The sequence below is a fragment of the Pristis pectinata genome, chromosome 7, assembly GCF_009764475.1.
Source record: "Pristis pectinata isolate sPriPec2 chromosome 7, sPriPec2.1.pri, whole genome shotgun sequence".
NCBI lineage: Eukaryota > Metazoa > Chordata > Chondrichthyes > Rhinopristiformes > Pristidae > Pristis > Pristis pectinata.
Genome location: NC_067411.1, coordinates 76133813 through 76154503, shown reverse-complemented (window position 1 = coordinate 76154503; position 20691 = coordinate 76133813). Strand labels below are relative to the sequence as shown.

Genomic DNA, 20691 nt, shown 5'->3' with positions numbered 1-20691 from the left:
TTATTGTGTGGCATGCCCATAACTATTTTGGACATTTTTTGCATTAGAGAAGCATGGAATGATGCAATTCCGTGTACATCACTTCTATATAGCATTGCCAAGAAAATTAGGTTAAGATGTTCTGAGGTCCACTTACTACTAAGCCACCGAAAAATCATATTTTAAGCAATAGGTTGTGAACATAGAACATTACAGCACAGGACAGGCCCTTCGGCCCATGATGTTGTGCCGACATTTTATCCTGCTCTTGTATCTATCTAACCCTTCCTTCCCACATAGCCCTCCATTTTTTGTATCATTCATGTGGGTTTCCGTATTTACTATTCAAATTCGATTTGCGACTAGGAGTGCTGGGTTGAATTTCCAGAGTGGCAATATTGAACCCTGGAACCATCTATTCTAGAAATAACCAATTTTCATGTGTGGTGTGCAAGTACTACAGAATTCAAACATGAGGTACTAGGCTTGGTATGTAATGAGCACACTTGATATATTTCTTTTTAATAATATATCTGAGCCAGGATGGAGGCATAATTTTGAAAGAAGCATGGATGGGTTTCTGATTGAATTCCAGAGCGTGAATGATTTTGTGCAGGTGACCTGACTACAGTGTGGGATTGATGCACAATAGGCCAAAAATCAAAGCAAAGGAGTTTTGAAAGGGTGGTAGGATTGATGGAAGTTGCAGACAAAGGTGGGGAAAGGCTTGGAGGAATGTAACCAAGTATGAGAACTTACTAGAGATATTAGGAGAATAGGAGTTAATGCAGATCAGTGACAAAAGCAGTATTAGATGAGAAGGACTTGACAGAAAAAAGGAATCGCACAAAAAGCTTTGGATGACATTATGGGGGATAATATGCAACACAATGCATCAGTATGCTCTCAAATATAAAAGTATTATCGTGCATTGTGAGATTATAGTTTTTCATGCAGACCAGCAATACAAATAGCAGTTTTTTGTGATGTGTTTTGGAGAGACATGAAAAGCTATAGTATGAAGTTTTTGCTCAGTTTTACTATCCCACTAAACACTAGGATGCAGAGTGGCATATTATACAAATTTAATACCAAATATGCGGCTGTTGATGTGTTTAATCTAAGTACTTACTCGAAAGGATATTGCAAGGCAAAAGTGAGTAAATGTACTTGTAGTACAGTTTGATAAAAATGGTAAAAGGTAATGAAGCATTTTGTTTCCATCAAGACCTTTTGGCTTTTATTGCTATGAATGATTAATTTATTGAAAAAAATATTAAAACTTCAATCAATAAGCAGTGATCTGAATGCTTGTCTTTTCAGAGTTCCTCAGTGTCTCCATCAGCCAGTTTCAGAGCTGCTGAGAAGCACAGAGGTTCAAATGACTACTCCTCAGATAGTAAGAAGCAGAAAACAGATGATAAGGAGTTAGCAAAGCGTTATGTGAGTAATGATTTGAAATGATGGAAAAGTCATTTTTGTTTTAATTTGTAGTTAAACAAATTTATTCTGTAATTTCTTCTTCTTCCCTTTCATGTGCATCTTTATGAATTCTACCTTTAAAATGCTTTTAAGAGCATTGGCTTTAGTTTTGGAAGAAGTGGGGGCTTTGGTTTTAGCAACTGGGTTGTTAGTATACAGTCTAGCAGTAAATAAAATCAATTTGACAATGAGGTGTGTTAACATAATAGAGCTGATCTTCCACTCCCATGGCCAGCTTTTATGCCAGGACTTTCCTTTGTTTCTCAGTGGAGGCCTTGCCATCCAGTGCTGGCACCGACAAGCCAGTGGCAGCATCTTCTGCCCTGCCAGCTGTACTGCTGGCTGCCTCTGTACTCCACCATTCAATGGGGCACACAAACCTCTCCAGACGTCCCAGCTCTCAGGCTAGGAAATCTGATCGCTGAGCTTGCAAAAGGTTAGACCTGGCACGAGTACAGGAGACCCAGCCAAATGAAAAGGAGAATTCAGTTGCCAGGAGAATGCAAGTTTTTCCAATTCAATTAATTTAGTTAAAAGCTTAATTGTTTTAAGAGTATTGTTTAGTCTTTTAGTTTTTTAAGTTTAAAAAAAACCCTTTTTATAACAGTGACAGTTTTGATTGAATTCTCACTGGCTGTCAAAACCGCTACATGAGTGCAGCAGGCTTCTCATGCTAAGTCATCATTGTGCTGCACTCCACTAGGCTAACATGGTGGGAGCTGGGCTCCTGGCTAAACACAGCACCCAGTGCCCCACTGGAAGAAACATGGTCCAAAGACAGACAACCATGTTCCTGGTCAACTGAAAATTTGCCCTTTTATTGTGGAAATAGGCATCACTTTCAACATTAATTTGGAATATACAAGTATGTTTCGTGACTGTGTTACTTCCTTCTCTGCCACCATTACAGTCTTCCAAGGAATTAGATCTGTAGTTCTAAGCTTTCAGATGCATGCTTTGTTTTGTATGTGTTTTTCTTTTAACTTGTTGCTTTGGTCCTAGCCTAGTGGCAAGGAGAAGGTGGTTGTGACAAAGCAAAACAAAGAACATGGCTGTACTTGGTGTAGAAATGTATTACTTTCTTGGGCATTTAATGTCAGTTACTCAGATTTGACAATCCTTGGATAAAGAATGAAGCTCCTTGAACAATGGAACTTATTTCAACCAATGCTGAAAGGAGCCTATCACGTTGTAGCTAGTGTGATTTTTTTTTCCTTCTCCCCCCCCCCCCCCCCATTTTACGATATTTGTATTCTGTTACCATGCCAACTTAGGACTGGGTTGAGCTAATTTGATCCAGGATGCCTCACATCTAAAAGATGGTAATGCAGTGACATATTATTGTAATGTCTGCTTTGGGTCTCTAGTTTTTCCCTCATCTAGCTTTTGTATTTAACATTTTGGCTGTTGTGAATTCCAGCATCGCTTAAAATATTGTATCACGAACTCTTACCAGTGCATGGATTGACAATACTGCCTCTACTATTTTGAGGAATTTTCTGAATTCAGTTAAAATGAGTATATTACTCCCATTAAAACATAAAATGAATTACTTTTTCTATACATCTTCTAGGATAGTGACGGAGAGAAGAGTGATGACAACTTGGTGGTTGATGTTTCCAATGAGGTAGGTAGATTTGGGAATATTGAGTTCAATGATTTAATCAGGGTTGGCATGTAACACAGACTTTGATGCATTAATATAGTACTGCAGATTTTCTTTGTTTATTGAACTTCCATTTAAGATTTACAAGCTTCAGCTTAATCTCCCAAAATCTAATTTAATTAACTGAACATTTGTGAAAATTGAACTTGACTCAAAGAAGTCTTTAACAATAACTGAAGGTATGACCATCTAAACTGTTCAAGCAAATTTTAAAGAAAAAAACAAATGCTGGAAATGCAAGTAAGCCATCATCCATAGGGAGAAACAGAATCTCTCCCTCTTCAGATGCTGCCCGATTTACTGAGCATTTAGTTTTTATTTCAGATTTCCAGCATCTGCAATATTTTGGTCCAGAAGATATGAGTAGGACAGAATTTATTGAGGGAGATTAATCATAATTTGTGAAGAGTGTGAAATTAGCTTTTTTTCATATTCTTAATCATTGACCTACCTAGTTTATTAATAACTACATTTCATCAGCTTGTATGCTTAACCTCTTGCTGTTCACTCTAGAGGTCAATTATGATGCTTTCCTGATTGGCTGTCTGGATTATCAACTCTGCGCAGGCTAAAGCTCTGTTACCTGTACCCGAACTGGCACCGAGTCTCAATGACCCATCACTCTGTGCTCGCTGACTGTGTTCGCTCCTGTGTGGCATTGGCTAAATTTTGAAAATTCTCATCCTTGTTTTCAAACCACTTCATGGTGTTGCCCTTCTCCATTGCTGCAATCTCTGTCACTCTGCAACCAGGCAAAATGTCTGCTCTTTTCCATCCCCTATTTCAATTGGCCAGTGATTGGTGACTGTGCTTTCAGTTGCCAAGGTTATAAGCTCTAGCATTTTTACCTTTAAACCTCTCCACCTCTCTTTTTTTCTCCTGCTGTGACTAAGCTTTTGATTGTGCCTTGTGTGGTTTAGTTTTCTTTTGTGAACACTGGGGATGATGCACAATTTTAAAGCTGCTATATACTCAGCTATATGAATGAGATTCTAACTTGGCAGAACTGCAACACAGGGATATGGGCAAACTAAATCTCAAACGCAGTACACATTACACAGCTAAATAATCCCATGACTAATAGATCATACCAAAGTTTTCCAGTCCTATCATACCCAATTGTATATGGTGATGGATAATTAAAGAGGAGGAAGCTCTAATATAGTCTTCACCTCAATGATGGTGGAGACCAGTGCAAAAGAGCCAAGGAAAAATACTGAAGGATTTTCAACCATTTCCAGCCAGAAGTACCAAATGGACAATCCATCGTGGCTTTCTGCTGTGGACTGGCCATTAGAGAAACCATTCTTCAGCCAATTAGATTCACTCCACATGATGACTGGAAATGGATGAGTATATGGAATACATCAATGTTTGCACTCCAGGACTAGCAATGTCTCCAGTCAAACTGTTACAGTAAGTTTGCAATATTGATGTGGATCCAACAATACAAAATAAACAGCCCAGGTACATCTCATCCATGAAAACGCAGGACAAATCCAATCCAGTCAATTGTAGCTCCATTTGTCAACCTTAAATCAACAGTAAACAGGTAGCATTGTCAATGACATGTTCCATCAAGCAGCACTAAATCCACAGTGACCAGCTCATCAATACGAAGTCTGGATTTTGCTAAGACTATTCAGCTCCTGCCCCTATTATAGCTTTGGCCTAAACAGGGCCTAAAAAACTGAATTCCAGAGGTGAGGGGAAAAGAAATGTCCCTTTGACAGTGTGGAATAAAGAATGATCAGTGGAAACAGAGGATTAACTGTTGAATGACTGGAGTCGTACCTCGCCAAACAAAGATTTTTATGCAACAGAGAAACAGGCCATTCAGCAGACTCTGTCTGTGTCAGCCATTGAGTACCTCTCTGTACTGATGCAGTTTTCTAACACTCATCCCATTCCTTCATTGCCCTAGCATTTCAATTGCTTGTCTAAATACTACTAAAATCATTTGAGAGGACCTGCCTCCACTACCCCCTCAGGCAGAATGTTCCAAATTTCAGCCGTCCTCTGGATAAAAAAAATTCTTCAAATACCCTTAACTCTCCTCCCCATTCCCCCAAACCTATGCCCCCTCCCCCCCAGCAAAGAGACCTTTGCTAAAGTGAAAAGTTTCTCACTATTCACCCTAACTATGCCCCTCTGAATCAGATCCTCCAACATGAATGATCAGTGGAGATCAAGTGGAATATCTTCCGAGTGTAAAATCTTACGTCCATCCCACATCACCTGCCCTCCTACAGCTTTTCTCATAGATGTGCTTAGCATTTTCAGCTCTCTGGTTTCAGCTGTCCTTGATCCTGCTGTTGTGCCAGTCCTGTGAAGTGGCATAGGCTACAAGTGGCAATCCTGAGCCCCCTCCTCCTCAGGATGCCTGATGGGCCTTTGACACTTCACCTATATCAAAGGCCTTTTTGATATATTTTAAATCTCTCTAATAATCAGAAACATTTAAAAACAGTTCAAATAGATTTAAATAACAAATTTACTTAAAATAGCTTAAACCACTAGAAATTAATTAACATAGTCTGCTAACAAACCATATAACCAAACTTAACTTTTTAATCAAGATTACTTGATCCGATTAGTAAGAATGGGGATGCACTTGTGTCAGCTGACTGTAGTGTAAAGCTGAGGAGCCAGGGGGTGCCAAGTCTAGTGGCAAAGTGGGAATTTGAAGTGCCGCTCTCTAATCTGCAGCTCATCTTTAATTGTTGTATTGAAGAGCCACTCATTCTGGAACCAAAGATGTAACAGGCTTTTATTACATTACAAGCAGACATGGGCAGATTAGGTGGAAAAATCTCTCTGCAACTCAAAAATATTGAGTCCTGTACTACTTAAATACAATGATAATATATGACAGGTAATTATTAGCCCATCAAATAACCATTTCTGGAAACCCTAGGTGGCAAGGTAGTCAGCTGGAATCTCCCCATACTCCTATATGCAATATGAGATGGAGGACATTTATATTTCTTCAATGGTGCCAAAACCTTTAATGCCTGGAACATTCTTCCTTATCCTGCTCTCATTCATTGGTTATAGCTTGGAATTCCAATGCATCTCTCAAGGGGTTGTCTGGAATCCATTTAACATAGCCCTTTATCTCAGCTGTCTCATGGTAGCCCATTTTGTGATCACATCACATTTGTTTTGTCCCAATATTGAACAAGTATATCTATATATGTACACTGAGGAACCAATCATCTTGTATAAGTACAGTGATCAGTTTCCAAATCACTTGGGTCAAGTGGCTGTCCAGTGTGTTATATATCAACTGCTGTTTTAATAGAGGATGGTCTACAAAGCTGCACCTTGTGATTTCAGAACTGATCACTGCTTGTTAAAACTTCAATAGTAGTTTGAAGATTGGTTCTTGCTTATACCAATGGTTTCTAATTATGGTTGCATACTCTTCACTATTCACCACCTCATTGACACGGGCAGACACATGTCACAGGTAAATCAAAACAAGAGGATATTACTGGTGGTTCTGTGGAACCCCTGGTGGTTCTCTGTGGATCCCTCAGCTGTGATTATGGTTTGGCATATTTACTACTTGAAGTTCGTTAGCAGGATAAACCAAACTTGCTTCATCATTGTTGCTGTTATCAGGCTTGAGCCTTCATGGACAATAGCAATATTACGTAGTGGCCAGTTCTATATTGCTTGACAACATTTACATGAGGTTTAATGAATTTGGCATGATCATTGCATACCTATTGAGAATTAACTTGCCTCTAATTCGTGCAACGTGATGCGGACGTCTTGTATATTCTTCCTACAAGTATAGCTCTGGCCTTTTCTTTTAGTTTTGAAACATGTCCACTCAGAATTGTATGTTCCTTGTTTAGGACCCCACTTCACCAAGAGGTAGTCCACCTCACTCACCACGGGAAAATGGTTTAGATAAATCTCGCCTCTTAAAAAAGGATGCACCTATAAGCCCAGCTTCCATTGCTTCTTCTAGTAGTACTCCTTCTACAAAGTCCAAAGAAATGAGTCTTGTGAGTATTTTGTGTATACTTCTCCCTAAATCCTTCATTTGCAGCTTAGTGGTGCCAATAGAGATGCATTCTAATTTAGTAAAAATGTGCTTTTCACTCAAGTCATTTTGCTGGTTAGATCAGGACAACCTCAAGATAGGATAAAACTTGCCAATCATATTTTTCTGCAAAAGTAGTGAATTTTAGTAGCAAGTCAAATATATAATCTTTGTACAATAGCAGAAGTACAAATCTGAATCAAAGAGAAATTGCTGAAAGTACATGGTAATTCGATCAGTACCTGTGGAAAGAAGCTATTGCTTCTGTTGCAGACCCTTGATCAGAGAACCCCAACTATTTCAAAAAAATTGTAACATGGAAACCTGTAATTCACTCAGATTGCAAAGATCTTGAGCTCTTTAAAAAATAAAATTGGATCTTTTTTAGTTATCAAGTAATTTTGTATTGATCCCTGGCAAATTACCTTGTAGGTATTACTAAGTTATTGGTAATATTCACTGTTATTAAAAATAATATCTGGTGAATGAATGACGTACAATTTTGTAGTTACAGTACTGACAAAGCAACTTATTGGTTATGTACAGAATGAAAAATCAACTACTCCTGTGCCAAAGTCCAACACTCCAACTCCACGATCAGATGCTTCAACTCCAGGAAGTAATTCCACTCCAGGACTGAGGCCTATCTCTGGCAAACCACCAGGAATCGATCCGATAGGTAGCAGATGGCTTATTTTAAACAACTGACTTTGTGTTGTAAAATAAGGTTACATTTATTATTGTCATAGACTCGTGTTTTAATGGTGCAGAATCAACTACCTTTGCAGAGATTTAGAGTTGCAAAAACAATTATAATATAATTTATACTTGGAAATCCTCCTTTATAGGAAGCATATTGCAGATCATAGCATGGCATACATCCTTTTCCCCCCTAATTTCACAGATTTCTATGATAATGTTCAGCTGAGAACATTAGTGTTTATACATACTTTGAGCTTGCATTCACTGATTTCAGTATTTGGTAATTTACAGGCTTGAGGACTCCTATGGCAGTTCCATGCCCTTATCCTGCTCCTTTTGGAATAGTGCCCCATGCTGGTATGAATGGAGACCTAACGAGTCCAGGGACATATGCAGGTTTACATAATATCTCCCCTCAGATGAGTGCGGCAGCAGCTGCTGCAGCGGCGGCAGCTGCCTACAGTCGATCTCCAGTGGTGAGTGAATTAAGTAGACTTTTAATCCTAATTTGACCAAACTATTTTCTTTTTGCCAATAAGAAGACTGCTTATTTTAATGATTTTGACCAATGCTGTTATAGTAGAAATTGTTAACAACTAAAGCTTTTTGAATGAATGCATGCAAGGTACTTGTATTTAAACTAAAAAGAAAGCCAGGTTTATTGTTTGTCCTCATGAAAGTGGTGGCAACTTGACTATGATGTAATTTTGTCAAAAATTAGGTTGGATTTGATCCACATCACATACGTGTACCTGGCATTCCACCAAACCTAAGTGGCATTCCTGGAGGAAAACCGTAAGTCTATAATAATCATATTGCTCATCTTAAATGCAAAAGAAAGATGCCTCAAATATGACATTCAATAGAATTGTTCCACTCAACCTGTTGCTAGTGAATTGCTCTAGGTACCAGATGCCCACCAGAGAATGGAAACCTGCCATCCTCGGCTACCATTGACCTGCTAATGATTATTTTCGGAGTAGATAAGAGGGGTATCAATGAGATTGTGGCAGTTTCGAAGTGAAATGCCAGTATCGGAGCTAAATAGTAACATAGTCCACATAGAGCACTAGTTACAACTGACCTATGTAGCTTGGCACACTAATGCACAATGGCGATTTATGCCTATCAATGGAAGTTGGTGGTAGCAATGGGAAATGGCGGATAATCAGGTTTTTTCCCCATTTAGCATTGACAGCATTAGGTGTGTGCTGGTTAAATTCCTACAGTGTACCTTCACACTTGGTCTTTCAGCTTTAGCTCTGCTGACCTTAACCTTTGCTCTCTGGACTTGGGCATGTAAAACGTATTCCTAAAGTGACTCAGCTAGGCAACTGGAAACTGTACTGATGCACATAGATTTCTTGAACACCTATTAGACAAATCAGTGACCAAGACAAATGAGAAACCACACACATTTCAATTTCTGACTTTAGCATTCTGGATATACTAAAGAAGGTTAGCTTTGTGTGAAATGTTGTAATGAAATGCAAGTTGAAGATATGCTGATGGATACAGTGATTTGCTAATCTGTAATTTCATTCTTAACAGCGCTTATTCATTTCATGTAAGCGCTGATGGACAGATGCAACCTGTGCCTTTCCCTCCTGATGCTCTGATTGGACCAGGAATTCCAAGACATGCACGGCAAATGAATTCTCTGAGCCATGGTGAAGTTGTGTGTGCAGTGACCATCAGCAATCCTACGAGACACGTGTACACTGGTGGAAAGGGATGTGTGAAGGTCTGGGATATTAGTCACCCTGGGAACAAGAGCCCAGTCTCCCAGTTGGATTGCCTGGTAAGGGGAGTGGTGGGAGGATAACATGTTAGGGTAGAGGAGTAATTGGAAAATGCAGACAGATGTATCTTTCTTCCTTTTGCATAACATAGTAAAATTCCAATAATCTCCTATATGATTATTCAGAAATCCCAATGGTTTGCTCTCTGGTTTACCCGGTGATACTTTCCCCCTGCTCTTAAACTCAGCCAGGGACCCATATCCCTGTGCTCCTTATAAACTCACCTGGTTCACTAAAAAAATACTGCTGTGTAACTTCTTGGGGGGAAAAAAAAATCAAAAGTGGGTTGGAGTATTAATAGGAACAACATACAATAGTCTGGAAAATCTGCTAATCCAGCAGCAAAGTCCCAAGAGTTCTCGATTATTGAAGTTTTACTGTTTTGGGTGGACTTAAGTTTAAAATGTTAATGTTGCACAGGCCATCCCGGAGTTTAGAACTCCCAATTTAGGGACCCCCAACATACAATTCCCATAGTATTATTAAAATCAAAAGTCCAATCTATGTGCATGTGTTCGTTCCTACTAGTTTCCTCTCTCTCCACTTTTAGTAATTTTTTCTTTATCAGTCTTGTGTGCTTTTGATGCCATTCATTATAATACTGTGGAGATGGGGTTACCACATTGAGTGATTTTTTTTTGTGTGTATTTTCTGACTTGTGGACAAAATTGACATAGATGTCTGTGAAAAGTGGAACCCATTCATTAACCGTGGACGGTTTCTAGTATCTAGTAATCAGAAAAAAGTAATATTCAGATTGTCTGTTACACTAAAATGCTTCTGCTTATATTGTTAAAGATCATAAGGGATAATATACAGATTAATATGAACTTTATGTAAAATACAAGAATATAATGTAAATTTTGGTTTACAATTATTAGCAAAATTTGAATTTTGAAAAGATAGGATGAGGATAAATGTTATGATACACATTTTGATAATGGAGACAAACATGGTTGTGAAATTCTCTGACTCTGATTCACTGTTGATGATATATAGCATTATCTCCCAAAATAAACTTGATTATATTTCTGTAAATCCATCTTGGGATTCACCATGCACAGGGCAAATGATCTATTGTGACAGAACATCCCTGACAATTTCCAGAGATTTCTTCATGTGATGTGATTTTGCAGCTTTAGTACTATGATTTACATGAACAGTCCCAGATGCACTCAAACTTGATTTTCAATCAGTTGCTGCAACAAATTACTTGTCCAGAACTTGGCATCTGTTGTGGACATTAATGGAACCTACATGGAATAGCCCTCTGCCTATTAGAGAGCATCTGTATTTTTTATCTTTAATCCGACAATGTCAACTTGCACACACTTTAAAGCATCATAATGCACTCAAATTAATCTGAAAGCAGTTTCTTAAATTTCTCGAGACTGCCTCATTGGCCATGAATCCTATCATAACTGATCTGCCTGGGACAACTGTTATCAATTAAACTAATGCAGCATGTATTTCTTGGAAATTGATAACTGACCAATATAATGCATTCTACAAATGTGTGATTTTTTTTTAATATATATAAAACAATTATATGCAAGATGTGTAAACAGAGGAAAGGTCAACTTGGCAAATTTTCAAATTTTACTTAGTTCTGAGATGAAAGGTTTTGGGATTGACTCTACTCCAGGGATTTAAGCACATAATCTAGATTGACATTTCAGTGCAGTACTCTGGGAATTCAGTGATATTAGAAGTTTTTTTTTCCAGATGAGATGTTTAACCACGGTATCCCTGTTTGCTCATTTATGTGAATTGGAAAGGTCCCATGACAATTTTTGAAGAGCAAGTTAATTTCCCTAGTGTCCTGTCCCCCACAACCCTCCCCCCATTTATAAATAAACAAATATGAACAAAAAAAAATGACTTATCTGGTCATTGATTTCGTAACTGTTTGAAAGACCTGATGAGCAAATTGGTTATTCTATTGCTTCATGTTACAATACACGTGATTGTATTTCAAAGTACTTACTTGTCTGTGAAGTGCTTTAACTCTTTATGGAAAAAGGGCCAAATAAATGCAAATATTTTTACTTCCTTGTAATCCGTCCCCAACTGACCTAATTATTTCTGCTTTTGACAGGCTACATTCCAAACAGTCTGTTAATGTACTTCTGTAGCTGGCTACCTGGCAGTTTAGCAGGTGCTCAGACAAGAAGCTGAGCTGATTTGGGTTCAAGTCTGTGCCCTCGTACTCGATAGTTCAAAGCTCTTTGTCATTGTGGCCTTTGCCTAGTTTGACAGTGGGTTACAGAGTGGCAGTCGTGGTTTTTTTCATTCATTCCTCTTTTATGCCACTAGTCAAAATGTGTTCTTGCCAAACCATAAAGTTGTGTACTTGGTGCCCATGTGCAGTGCTTTTAGATGCATATGATTCATTGTTATACTGGTAAATCTTGCCACAATTGAAGTGCTTATTTTTTTAGTTGTACCTTTTGAAAATAATTTCAATACTTGTTAACATCTTAACTTCAAACTTTTAAAATAATATTTTTCAAATAGTGGTATTTATCTCATCACAAGTTATTTAGAAGCTAAGCAAAAGTGTAATTGCTAAATAGCATACTGTTTTCCAGTCCAAATATTCTCATTTTGCACAATTTCTGTTCAAAGATTTTTTAGGTTTCCCGTTTCTCTGTCACCTCTCTTGCTGTCTAAGATGCTTTATTATGAGTACCTGGTATTTTTTTAAAACTTCTATAAGCATTATTTTTTGTTGATTTAGAGCCATGTGGTGCACTTCAATATCCTCATCATTTAGTCTTGTGTATTGCTTTGTGTAAGCAAGCAGTAGGTCCAGACTTAGCACTATAAGTGAGGCAATTGGGAGTTAAAGAAATTTCAAAAAAAAAGTTAGCTTCTATGTCTCAAATTTGATGCAGGCATACTTATCCAGAAGATTATTAAACTATGTAGTTCAATATTAAGTAAATACTTCAGAGCAAGTTGAAGACTGGAAATTAAAGAAATTGAATACCCAAAACCCATGGTTAATTCATTCACATCACTCCACAAAGATTGGTAGCGCACTTGTGGATATTAGCTGATCAGTATTTATTAAGTTATTGCAGTTCTCAGTACTATAGTGGCAACAATATTATTTATGGGCTCTAGTTGTCTAAGTGAAGTTATTGTGAAGAATATTTAATTTGTCAAAAATTTGGTAAAGAAGAAAACCTGTTTCACATTATGAATAACCTCAATGATTCTAATCATATATTTGATTGAAATTAACCTGCATGGCCAATGCAAAATTGTTTCAAAAGAAAATCTCAGTATATTATAAAGGTCTTAAATTGAATAGTTAAAACTGATCAAATCACGTTTTGTTTTGCACACTAGAGGTCATTTTATTTGTCCTTTTCACTTCAGCAATTGCTTAATGGATTCTATCTCAACAGAACCGAGACAATTACATCCGATCGTGCAAGTTGCTTCCTGATGGACGCACTCTCATTGTCGGTGGCGAAGCCAGCACGTTATCCATATGGGATTTGGCAGCTCCAACTCCACGTATAAAGGCAGAGTTGACATCTTCTGCTCCAGCCTGCTATGCTTTAGCTATCAGCCCTGACTCCAAGGTCTGTTTCTCCTGCTGTAGTGATGGAAATATTGCTGTCTGGGATCTGCACAACCAGACATTGGTCAGGTAAGAGCGAGTTATCTTCCACTAAACTTAAAAACTAATGCTTTGTGAAGTGTATGTTTGAAAAGTCAGAAACAGATTCATGACTTGTAAAACAATATTAAAAACTGCACACTGTAGTTTTATCCCATTTTGAATTAAACATGCAAGAGTCTGTATACCTCTTTCGGAAGCAGCGTTATCTCTTGTGTCTGGAAAATCAAAAATTCAACTCCATGGCAGATTTGGTTGGTATCTCAATTCTGTATTTGCAGACACGTTATTCAAATCTTTGCTTCCTTAATGTTAATCAGGCAATTCCAAGGTCACACAGATGGAGCCAGCTGTATTGACATCTCAAATGACGGCACCAAACTTTGGACGGGAGGTTTAGACAACACTGTAAGGTCCTGGGACCTCAGAGAAGGAAGGCAACTGCAGCAGCATGACTTCACGTCCCAGGTATGTATACATAGGGAACAATTTGAAAAATGAAAGTTTGTTAAATAATCAAGATTGAATCGATATCTGAATACCAAATGAACAAGCTATTGGGATCTTTTACAGATTTTTAGCAGCTATAGTATTTTGAGACATTTGTAGCTTTATATCCAAAGATGCTTTCTGATGTGTTCCACTTTTTTTTTGCTATGATTCAAATATATGCTTTGAACTTTCTTTTTAGTTCAATGTGTTAAGGTACCTTTTGTCAAAGGGAAGTTGTTTGCAGTGCATTTTAATAGTGTGTGTGGATAATATTTTGAAATGTAATTGAACTACAACTTAAAATGTTTTCAGATTAGCTTAATGAGTCAGATTTTCTATGATTCCGTGGCAGGTTTACTTCAGAATATTTACTCTATATGTTGACCATGTATTGCTGTAAGACAGTCACACAGCTTTTCATTCATTCATCACTTATGAAATGATTTGTTTCAAAGGAGACAGATTCTGCAACTTATTTTCTTTCTGCTCTAGATCTTTTCTTTGGGATACTGTCCGACTGGAGAGTGGCTTGCAGTTGGAATGGAAAACAGCAATGTAGAGGTTCTTCATGTGACAAAACCAGACAAATACCAATTGCACCTCCATGAGAGCTGTGTGCTATCCCTTAAGTTTGCTCATTGTGGTAAATTCTGTTTTCTGATATTGCTCGTGTTAATAATTGAGCTGATAGGATTACATGTTTGACTATTCTCAATTAGGGATGGAGGGGGTAGGATGCTTTCTTACCAAGGATTTCCTTTAAAATTTAGCTGAATGATAACTTGGTGGGACAATGGTGTGAAGTCAAGGTTCGGAGTAGTTGACGAACTGCTGACCTCTGCACTTAGGCTTCAGTAGCCTATTTTGGTCAGGTTTTCCTATGAGACCAACAACCAGCAACAAGATGCATAATGGCAGTCAGAGTAAGATGATTAAGGGAAATTCAAACTACTCCTGCACCTCTCATCCTCACAAGGAAAGTCAATAATTGTAAACAGATGTGCCTCTTTTGGACTCAACCCACCTTGATCCTCTTGCTTCTGGTAGAAAATTCACAACACCTCACTGCTTAGCCCCACCTAAAATAGCAGCTAGGCTCTGCTAATAAAGCATTGCCCTATCTGCCCGATTCATTAAGAATTTAATAAAGGACACCACTGGGTTTCCTTGACTGTCTTTATCCATCTTAACATAGCACAGTCATTTTCTTTATGAAGTCAACCAATTGATAATTGATGTCAAGATATGACAGTCTTCTGCCTCCTCCACTGCTAGGAGAATTCCAATCACAAACTGGAGGAACAGCACCTCATTTTCCATCTTAGAACCCTGTAGCCTAACGGCATGAATATTGAATTCTCCCACTTAAGGTAAACCCCACCCCCCCCCCCCCCCCCATGCTTCCTCTCTTCTTCCCTTTCCCAGCCTTTTTTTTAAACCTCTCTTCTTCCCTTTGTCCCATCCCCCAGTGGATTTGCTCTCCCCTCCTACCCCACACCTGCCTGTCACTATCTCTTACATGCATCTACCTATCACCACTCTGCCCACCCTGCCCCCCCCCCCCCCCTTTTGAGGTGACTATTTGGCCCAGTGAATCTATTCTAGTTTTTAAGAGCATTTCCATTAGTCCTTTTTCCCCACTTATTTCCCCTTAACCTTTTCTCCTTCACATGTCCAATTCTCCTGTTATCCACCTACATAAGTGGTTGTTTACATTCTTCAATTAATCTATCAGTTTATCTTTGGGAATGTGGGAGGAAACAGGAACACCCATAGGAAACCCACACAGTCACCAAGAGAACATGCAAACTCCACATAGACACAGCTACGAAGCTCAGGATCAAACTTGGGTTGCCAGCTTAGGAGAGATCTCTGATCTTGATCATGAATAATCCTACTGTGCAACAAGGGAAACTGCAAAAATTCATTTAATTTTAAAATTATGGAGTTTCAAAATGCATTTTGTTCCCTGTTCACTTCCAACTCCACAAAAGTTCTGATCATTACTGAAAGAAATCAGTCACCGCTTACTGCTTCTGAGTGCTTTTATGTTTTATGAATTTTATTTTTCCATCGGTTAGTTTTTATTTTTAGACTACTGGATAATTTAAATTTGAGCCCAGCCACAGACAAAAATGCTCTTTTGATAATAAGTTTTGATAGCAAAGAGGTTGGCCTTTAAGGTAACAAATTTCCAAAGGTGTTGAACTCAAGTGCCAGACTCTATAATGATCCTGTTACTGTACTATAAAGTTTAAATTCTCAAAAAAACTCAAGTACAGTTATTTAATTTGTACTGAGCTACACAGACATATAGCAGAGAAGCTGTGTGGATAATTATCCGATGTCTTCTCAAAATGTGAATGTCAAAAGTTCAATTGATAAAGGAAATAAAGGTTGCTTTTTTAGAACATTCAGTCCAGAGATGTGGATTTTCAAGAGATGTGACTTAATTTTTCTTTATTAATGTTCACTTTTCTTCCCATAAAGTTCAATTTGTCCAAACAAAATGCTGAACGTGTGTTCCACATTGATTTTTAGGTAAGTGGTTTGTAAGCACTGGGAAGGATAATCTGCTGAATGCCTGGAGAACACCTTACGGAGCAAGCATATTTCAGGTAAGGACTGTTGATATTTTCTCACTGCATTAAACCGTAATAAAACTTGATAGAGTTTCTAATTCATAAACTATTGCTTTTCATTGTAAATCTTTTTGCTTGCATCTCCCCACTGGCCACAATGAATGTTCTAGATGGTAGCAAGGTGTTTTTTTGGGGGGAGTGGAAAGGTACAGAAAGCAGTGAAGCGTACAATCAAAGAGTAATTGTACATAACATAGGGATAACTAATACCCTGGTGCAAGTGTCACAAAAAGTTTAGGAATTAATTTGTCTTGAGCATTTTAATCCAAAGTTATCTGTAGATCAATTTCACTTTAAACCTCTGTTTAAAAATCAAGGGAATGGAAATTACTCAAATGTAGAGCAGATTTTCTCATCTTTGTAATCCTGCATTGGATTGCTTGGATGTAGTACATGGTGAAAAATAATACAGGTTGGATCTCAAGTCTGTAAAGGAGCCAGCACGTTTGTAATGAACAGTAAGTTAACAGACCAGAAAAAATAGGCTTCTCCTGCCCAAGCTCCCTTCTTTGTATTCAGCCCTCTCTTACTGCCTTTGCTGTGTGTGGCCCCCCCCCCCCCCCCAGGCAGTCCAATACACTACCTTCAGGATCAGAATAAACATTCTCTTTAACTTGGGATTTTTATCTTGGACATGTCTGTATGATTCCAGAAATATAAGTTTTCACTGGTGTATGTGAAATAGTTTATGTTGTGGAACATTTTGCAGAAGCAAAGCTTGTAAATTCCCTTGTGAGCATCTGTCACTGTGGAATCCAGTGTTTCTCAAGCTAGAAATCAGAAACACAAGATTTGCTCTAAAGTTTAGATTCTTGATTTAAGTCTATCTGCAGGACCTACAGCACTGGTTTGTATGGGTGAGACAAGCAGACTACCTAGAGACCTACAAACTACCTAGAGCCAAAGGAAAAGGAAGATTTATGTTGCTAAAGGAATGCTGCTGCCTTAGGAAGTTGTGGAAGGGGAAAAAAATATTGGGGTAGAAGCAATAGAATTGTGTCATTAACTGAAAGGAGCCACCATTTGAAATCAGTTCCACCAACATTAGATCAAGTTACATTAAGTTAAATGTGAGCTGCTATTAATTCCTATAAACTGATACAAACCTACATTGTTTGCTCTCTCTCAAATGTTCATAGGTGCTAAGTGCTCCATGATTATATGTACAAACTCTTTTTCTCTTCCTATCATTTATTTGTGCTTTTTTTTAAATATAAAAAATTCACAGTCTAAGGAGTCCTCATCGGTGCTGAGCTGCGACATCTCAGTGGATGATAAATACATTATCACTGGCTCTGGAGACAAGAAGGCTACAGTCTATGAAGTTATTTATTAGGAATGGAGCCTGAACACAAAGATACCTTTCACTATAGCACTTTTGTTAGATTTGCTCTTTATGGCTGACTTTGCAAAACAAAGACTTCAACGTTCTTGTCATTGTTTCTCAGCTCTGTGCTGTATTTGATCGTAATTTCTGGACACTTCCGTCTGATATACAAAAGCCTCAAAATCCAACTACGCTGAGCAGAGTGACAAGCTTCTTTTGCCATTATTTGAATGAAGGACCAGAAGGTTTCAACTATTTATTTTTGTTTTTTCCAAGACTTTTTATAATCTTTGTTGAAATGGATTCATTTCCTACAAGCTCTCTCAAAGCTTTGGTGATAACTGTTTGAACACAGTTTCTGTTTGAAAATGCGGATGGAGGGCATTGGTTCATTTCCACCTTGATTAGTATTGTGTGTTTTATTATTTCTTCATTTTAATGCAGAATTAGTGAGATTTTTAATAGGAGTATCAAGTTACAGAGTAACATCCTTAGAATTTACCCAAACTGAAGTTAGTTGATATTATGCCAAGACAAAAAAAATACAAGACTGGTGAGTTACTTAAATGATTTGCTGTTGGTATTGCTTTGGCAGAAGACAGACTTAAATAAAACAATACCACTTCAAATCATTTTCTAAGTATTGTACAAAATAAGGCAGAAGGTGCCCATAGAAAATGGGAAAATCCACAAGCTGAGAAACGTGCTGATTTGCTCAGGTGTTTTGCATTATGGAAAAACCACCATTCAGAAATAACTGAACTGCAATTATTTCATATTCACTGGAAAGCAATTACCACAAAAGTGACCAGTCAAATTCCTATTCTTTTCAAACAAAAATTCTTGAGCAGTTAAGATGGTTCCCCAGATCACTCCATTAAAGATTCTTGAAATTTAATTTTGTAATGGAACACACAATAAAATGAAATTATTCTGAATAAAATTCCTAAAATTATCCATTCTTTGTTGCATCAGTCCCTCACACATGCTCTCCCTGGTTTAAAGATGGTCTGTATTGTCTGTTCATTTATTTCATCACTTGGATCCTTTAATTATTCTTTGGCCTTCTACATGTTCCTCATTGCCCTTTCCACTCCCACTATCAACATGCAGGCTTTTAAAATATATCCTTACTCCATCCCTGGTACCAGCTCTGCTTTCCTAATCTTGCCCCAGATTCTTTGTGCCCTTCCATCACTTCTCCTTTAAATGCTCCTGAAAATGTTCACATCCTTGCATAGTTGTGACTTTTCAGCCCTCTCTGAACCTGAAGAGTTCTATCCATTATTTGATGGGAATTTTCTCTTTCTCTTTCCCTTTCTCTCTAACTTCATTGTTTCATTTACTGAGAGCAAAGTCATGGAAGGTCAACTGGTGATTTATGAAAAATAATTTTTATTTGCTAACTTAAAAGTCTAACATTATTGTAGAGTTGAGGAAAGGGAGAAAGTAAAGTTGACTGTAACTCATTATCTAATAAGTATAATGAAGATTGTATATTGTGATAGGTGGAGGCTTTGTGCTTGGATTTGATGTTCATAACGGGAGTCATTTTTGGATATGAAAGTCAACTGAATTTACATCTAATGCATCAACACTAATATAGTGTGTTATCTGTACCTGCACAATAATGGAAGAATAAAGTGAGTTACAATCAAGGGGGTGTCATAAACTGTCCAGACGGCGCCAGAGATTTATGTACTAATTCCAACTGACTCGTATCTACCTTTTGTAATACAGAACCTCCTTAGTACTTGGGTTGAATCATAAACATTGCATGTTGTACAGAGTTAATGGATCCCCCACTCACAAACCTCCCAATTTTTCCTTCCTTACATGATTAACAACTGTTTTTTTTATATGACCCAGTGTGATATTATTCGTTTCACTTCATGTACTGCACCCAGAAAAGTCAAAACAATCTCAATGGATGTCCAGCTGGTCCTGCAAACATTTTCACCATTGTCAATAGCAGTGAATATTATCTCTCTGCAATGAACTGTCCAGAAAATATGCTGTTTTTCCAAGTAGATATTTTTCCAAATTCAAGAAATATTTTCTGACCCCTTTTGGGGCAACTTTCATTTTAAAATTCTTCATGAGCTGCAAAAAACTTTCACCCACCAGTCATTGCAAGAGAATAAAATGAACACTGGAGCGACCCCATAATAATATTGTGCAAAATCTGCCAAAGCAAACTCCAGCAAAGTGGAAGTGCAAGCCCAAGTGGAAGAAATAACTGAATCCCAGGCCAGTGTCTCACAGATGAATCCAAGTAGTAATCCTCAAAAAGGGCAATCGACTTGTTCCTCAAGACAGGAAGCTCTTGCTGACTTGGGGCAAACACATTTCCTAGTAAAGTAGCAAAATAAAAGGACTATCTCTAACATCCTGTTAACATTTGCACCCTGGTAATCTCTGTACAGTTTCTTACAAGTCCTCTTACAAGCTATGGCTGCTTCACTTCTTAACCTGCAATCCTAAATAGGCTCCTGTTGTAGACAGCGACCTCTTTAGTTTTTTTAAATTGTTTGAATTAGTCAGCTTGACAATAATTATTTGGCGTTATTAGCCATAATCAACAAGATTATTGTGGAGACTAACAACTGAATTGACCATCAATGCAAACCCAGAGTTAGAATAGGTGCACCCTGTGTCCAACATTCCATTTGATTCTCCACCCTCCTCTTTCCCCACCCCACCGCACACACACTTTGACCAATGGACCAATGCTGGACTCTTTCATTTGAGGGTTTTCAAAGAAAGATTTACTCTGATTCAGTGATAATTACTATTTCTCTAGTGAATCCAATACCAACTAACCCTGTAGCCAATAATTAAATGAATCCCTCCCATTACATTAGATGAACTGTAAGATACCATTTGATTCCCTTCTACAATAGGCAGT

At 37.9% G+C, this 20691-nt stretch overlaps 1 protein-coding gene across 3 annotated transcripts in view; it reads left to right on the top strand.

Moving 5' to 3' along the window:
• LOC127572213 (transducin-like enhancer protein 4) overlaps window positions 1–19441 on the top strand; it is a 111260-nt gene extending 91819 nt beyond the window's left edge. For all 3 annotated transcript variants that reach the window (XM_052019154.1, XM_052019153.1, XM_052019152.1), the window contains exons 9-20: window positions 1303–1422; window positions 3035–3088; window positions 6994–7146; window positions 7731–7863; window positions 8178–8362; window positions 8608–8681; window positions 9438–9687; window positions 13105–13352; window positions 13643–13790; window positions 14307–14457; window positions 16356–16432; window positions 17685–19441. In XM_052019154.1, the coding sequence (XP_051875114.1) occupies window positions 1303–1422; window positions 3035–3088; window positions 6994–7146; window positions 7731–7863; window positions 8178–8362; window positions 8608–8681; window positions 9438–9687; window positions 13105–13352; window positions 13643–13790; window positions 14307–14457; window positions 16356–16432; window positions 17685–17792 (1701 nt within the window). In that variant the 3' untranslated portion in view covers window positions 17793–19441. The remainder of the gene's footprint in view (window positions 1–1302; window positions 1423–3034; window positions 3089–6993; window positions 7147–7730; window positions 7864–8177; window positions 8363–8607; window positions 8682–9437; window positions 9688–13104; window positions 13353–13642; window positions 13791–14306; window positions 14458–16355; window positions 16433–17684) is intronic.
• Window positions 19442–20691: the final 1250 nt, after the last annotated feature.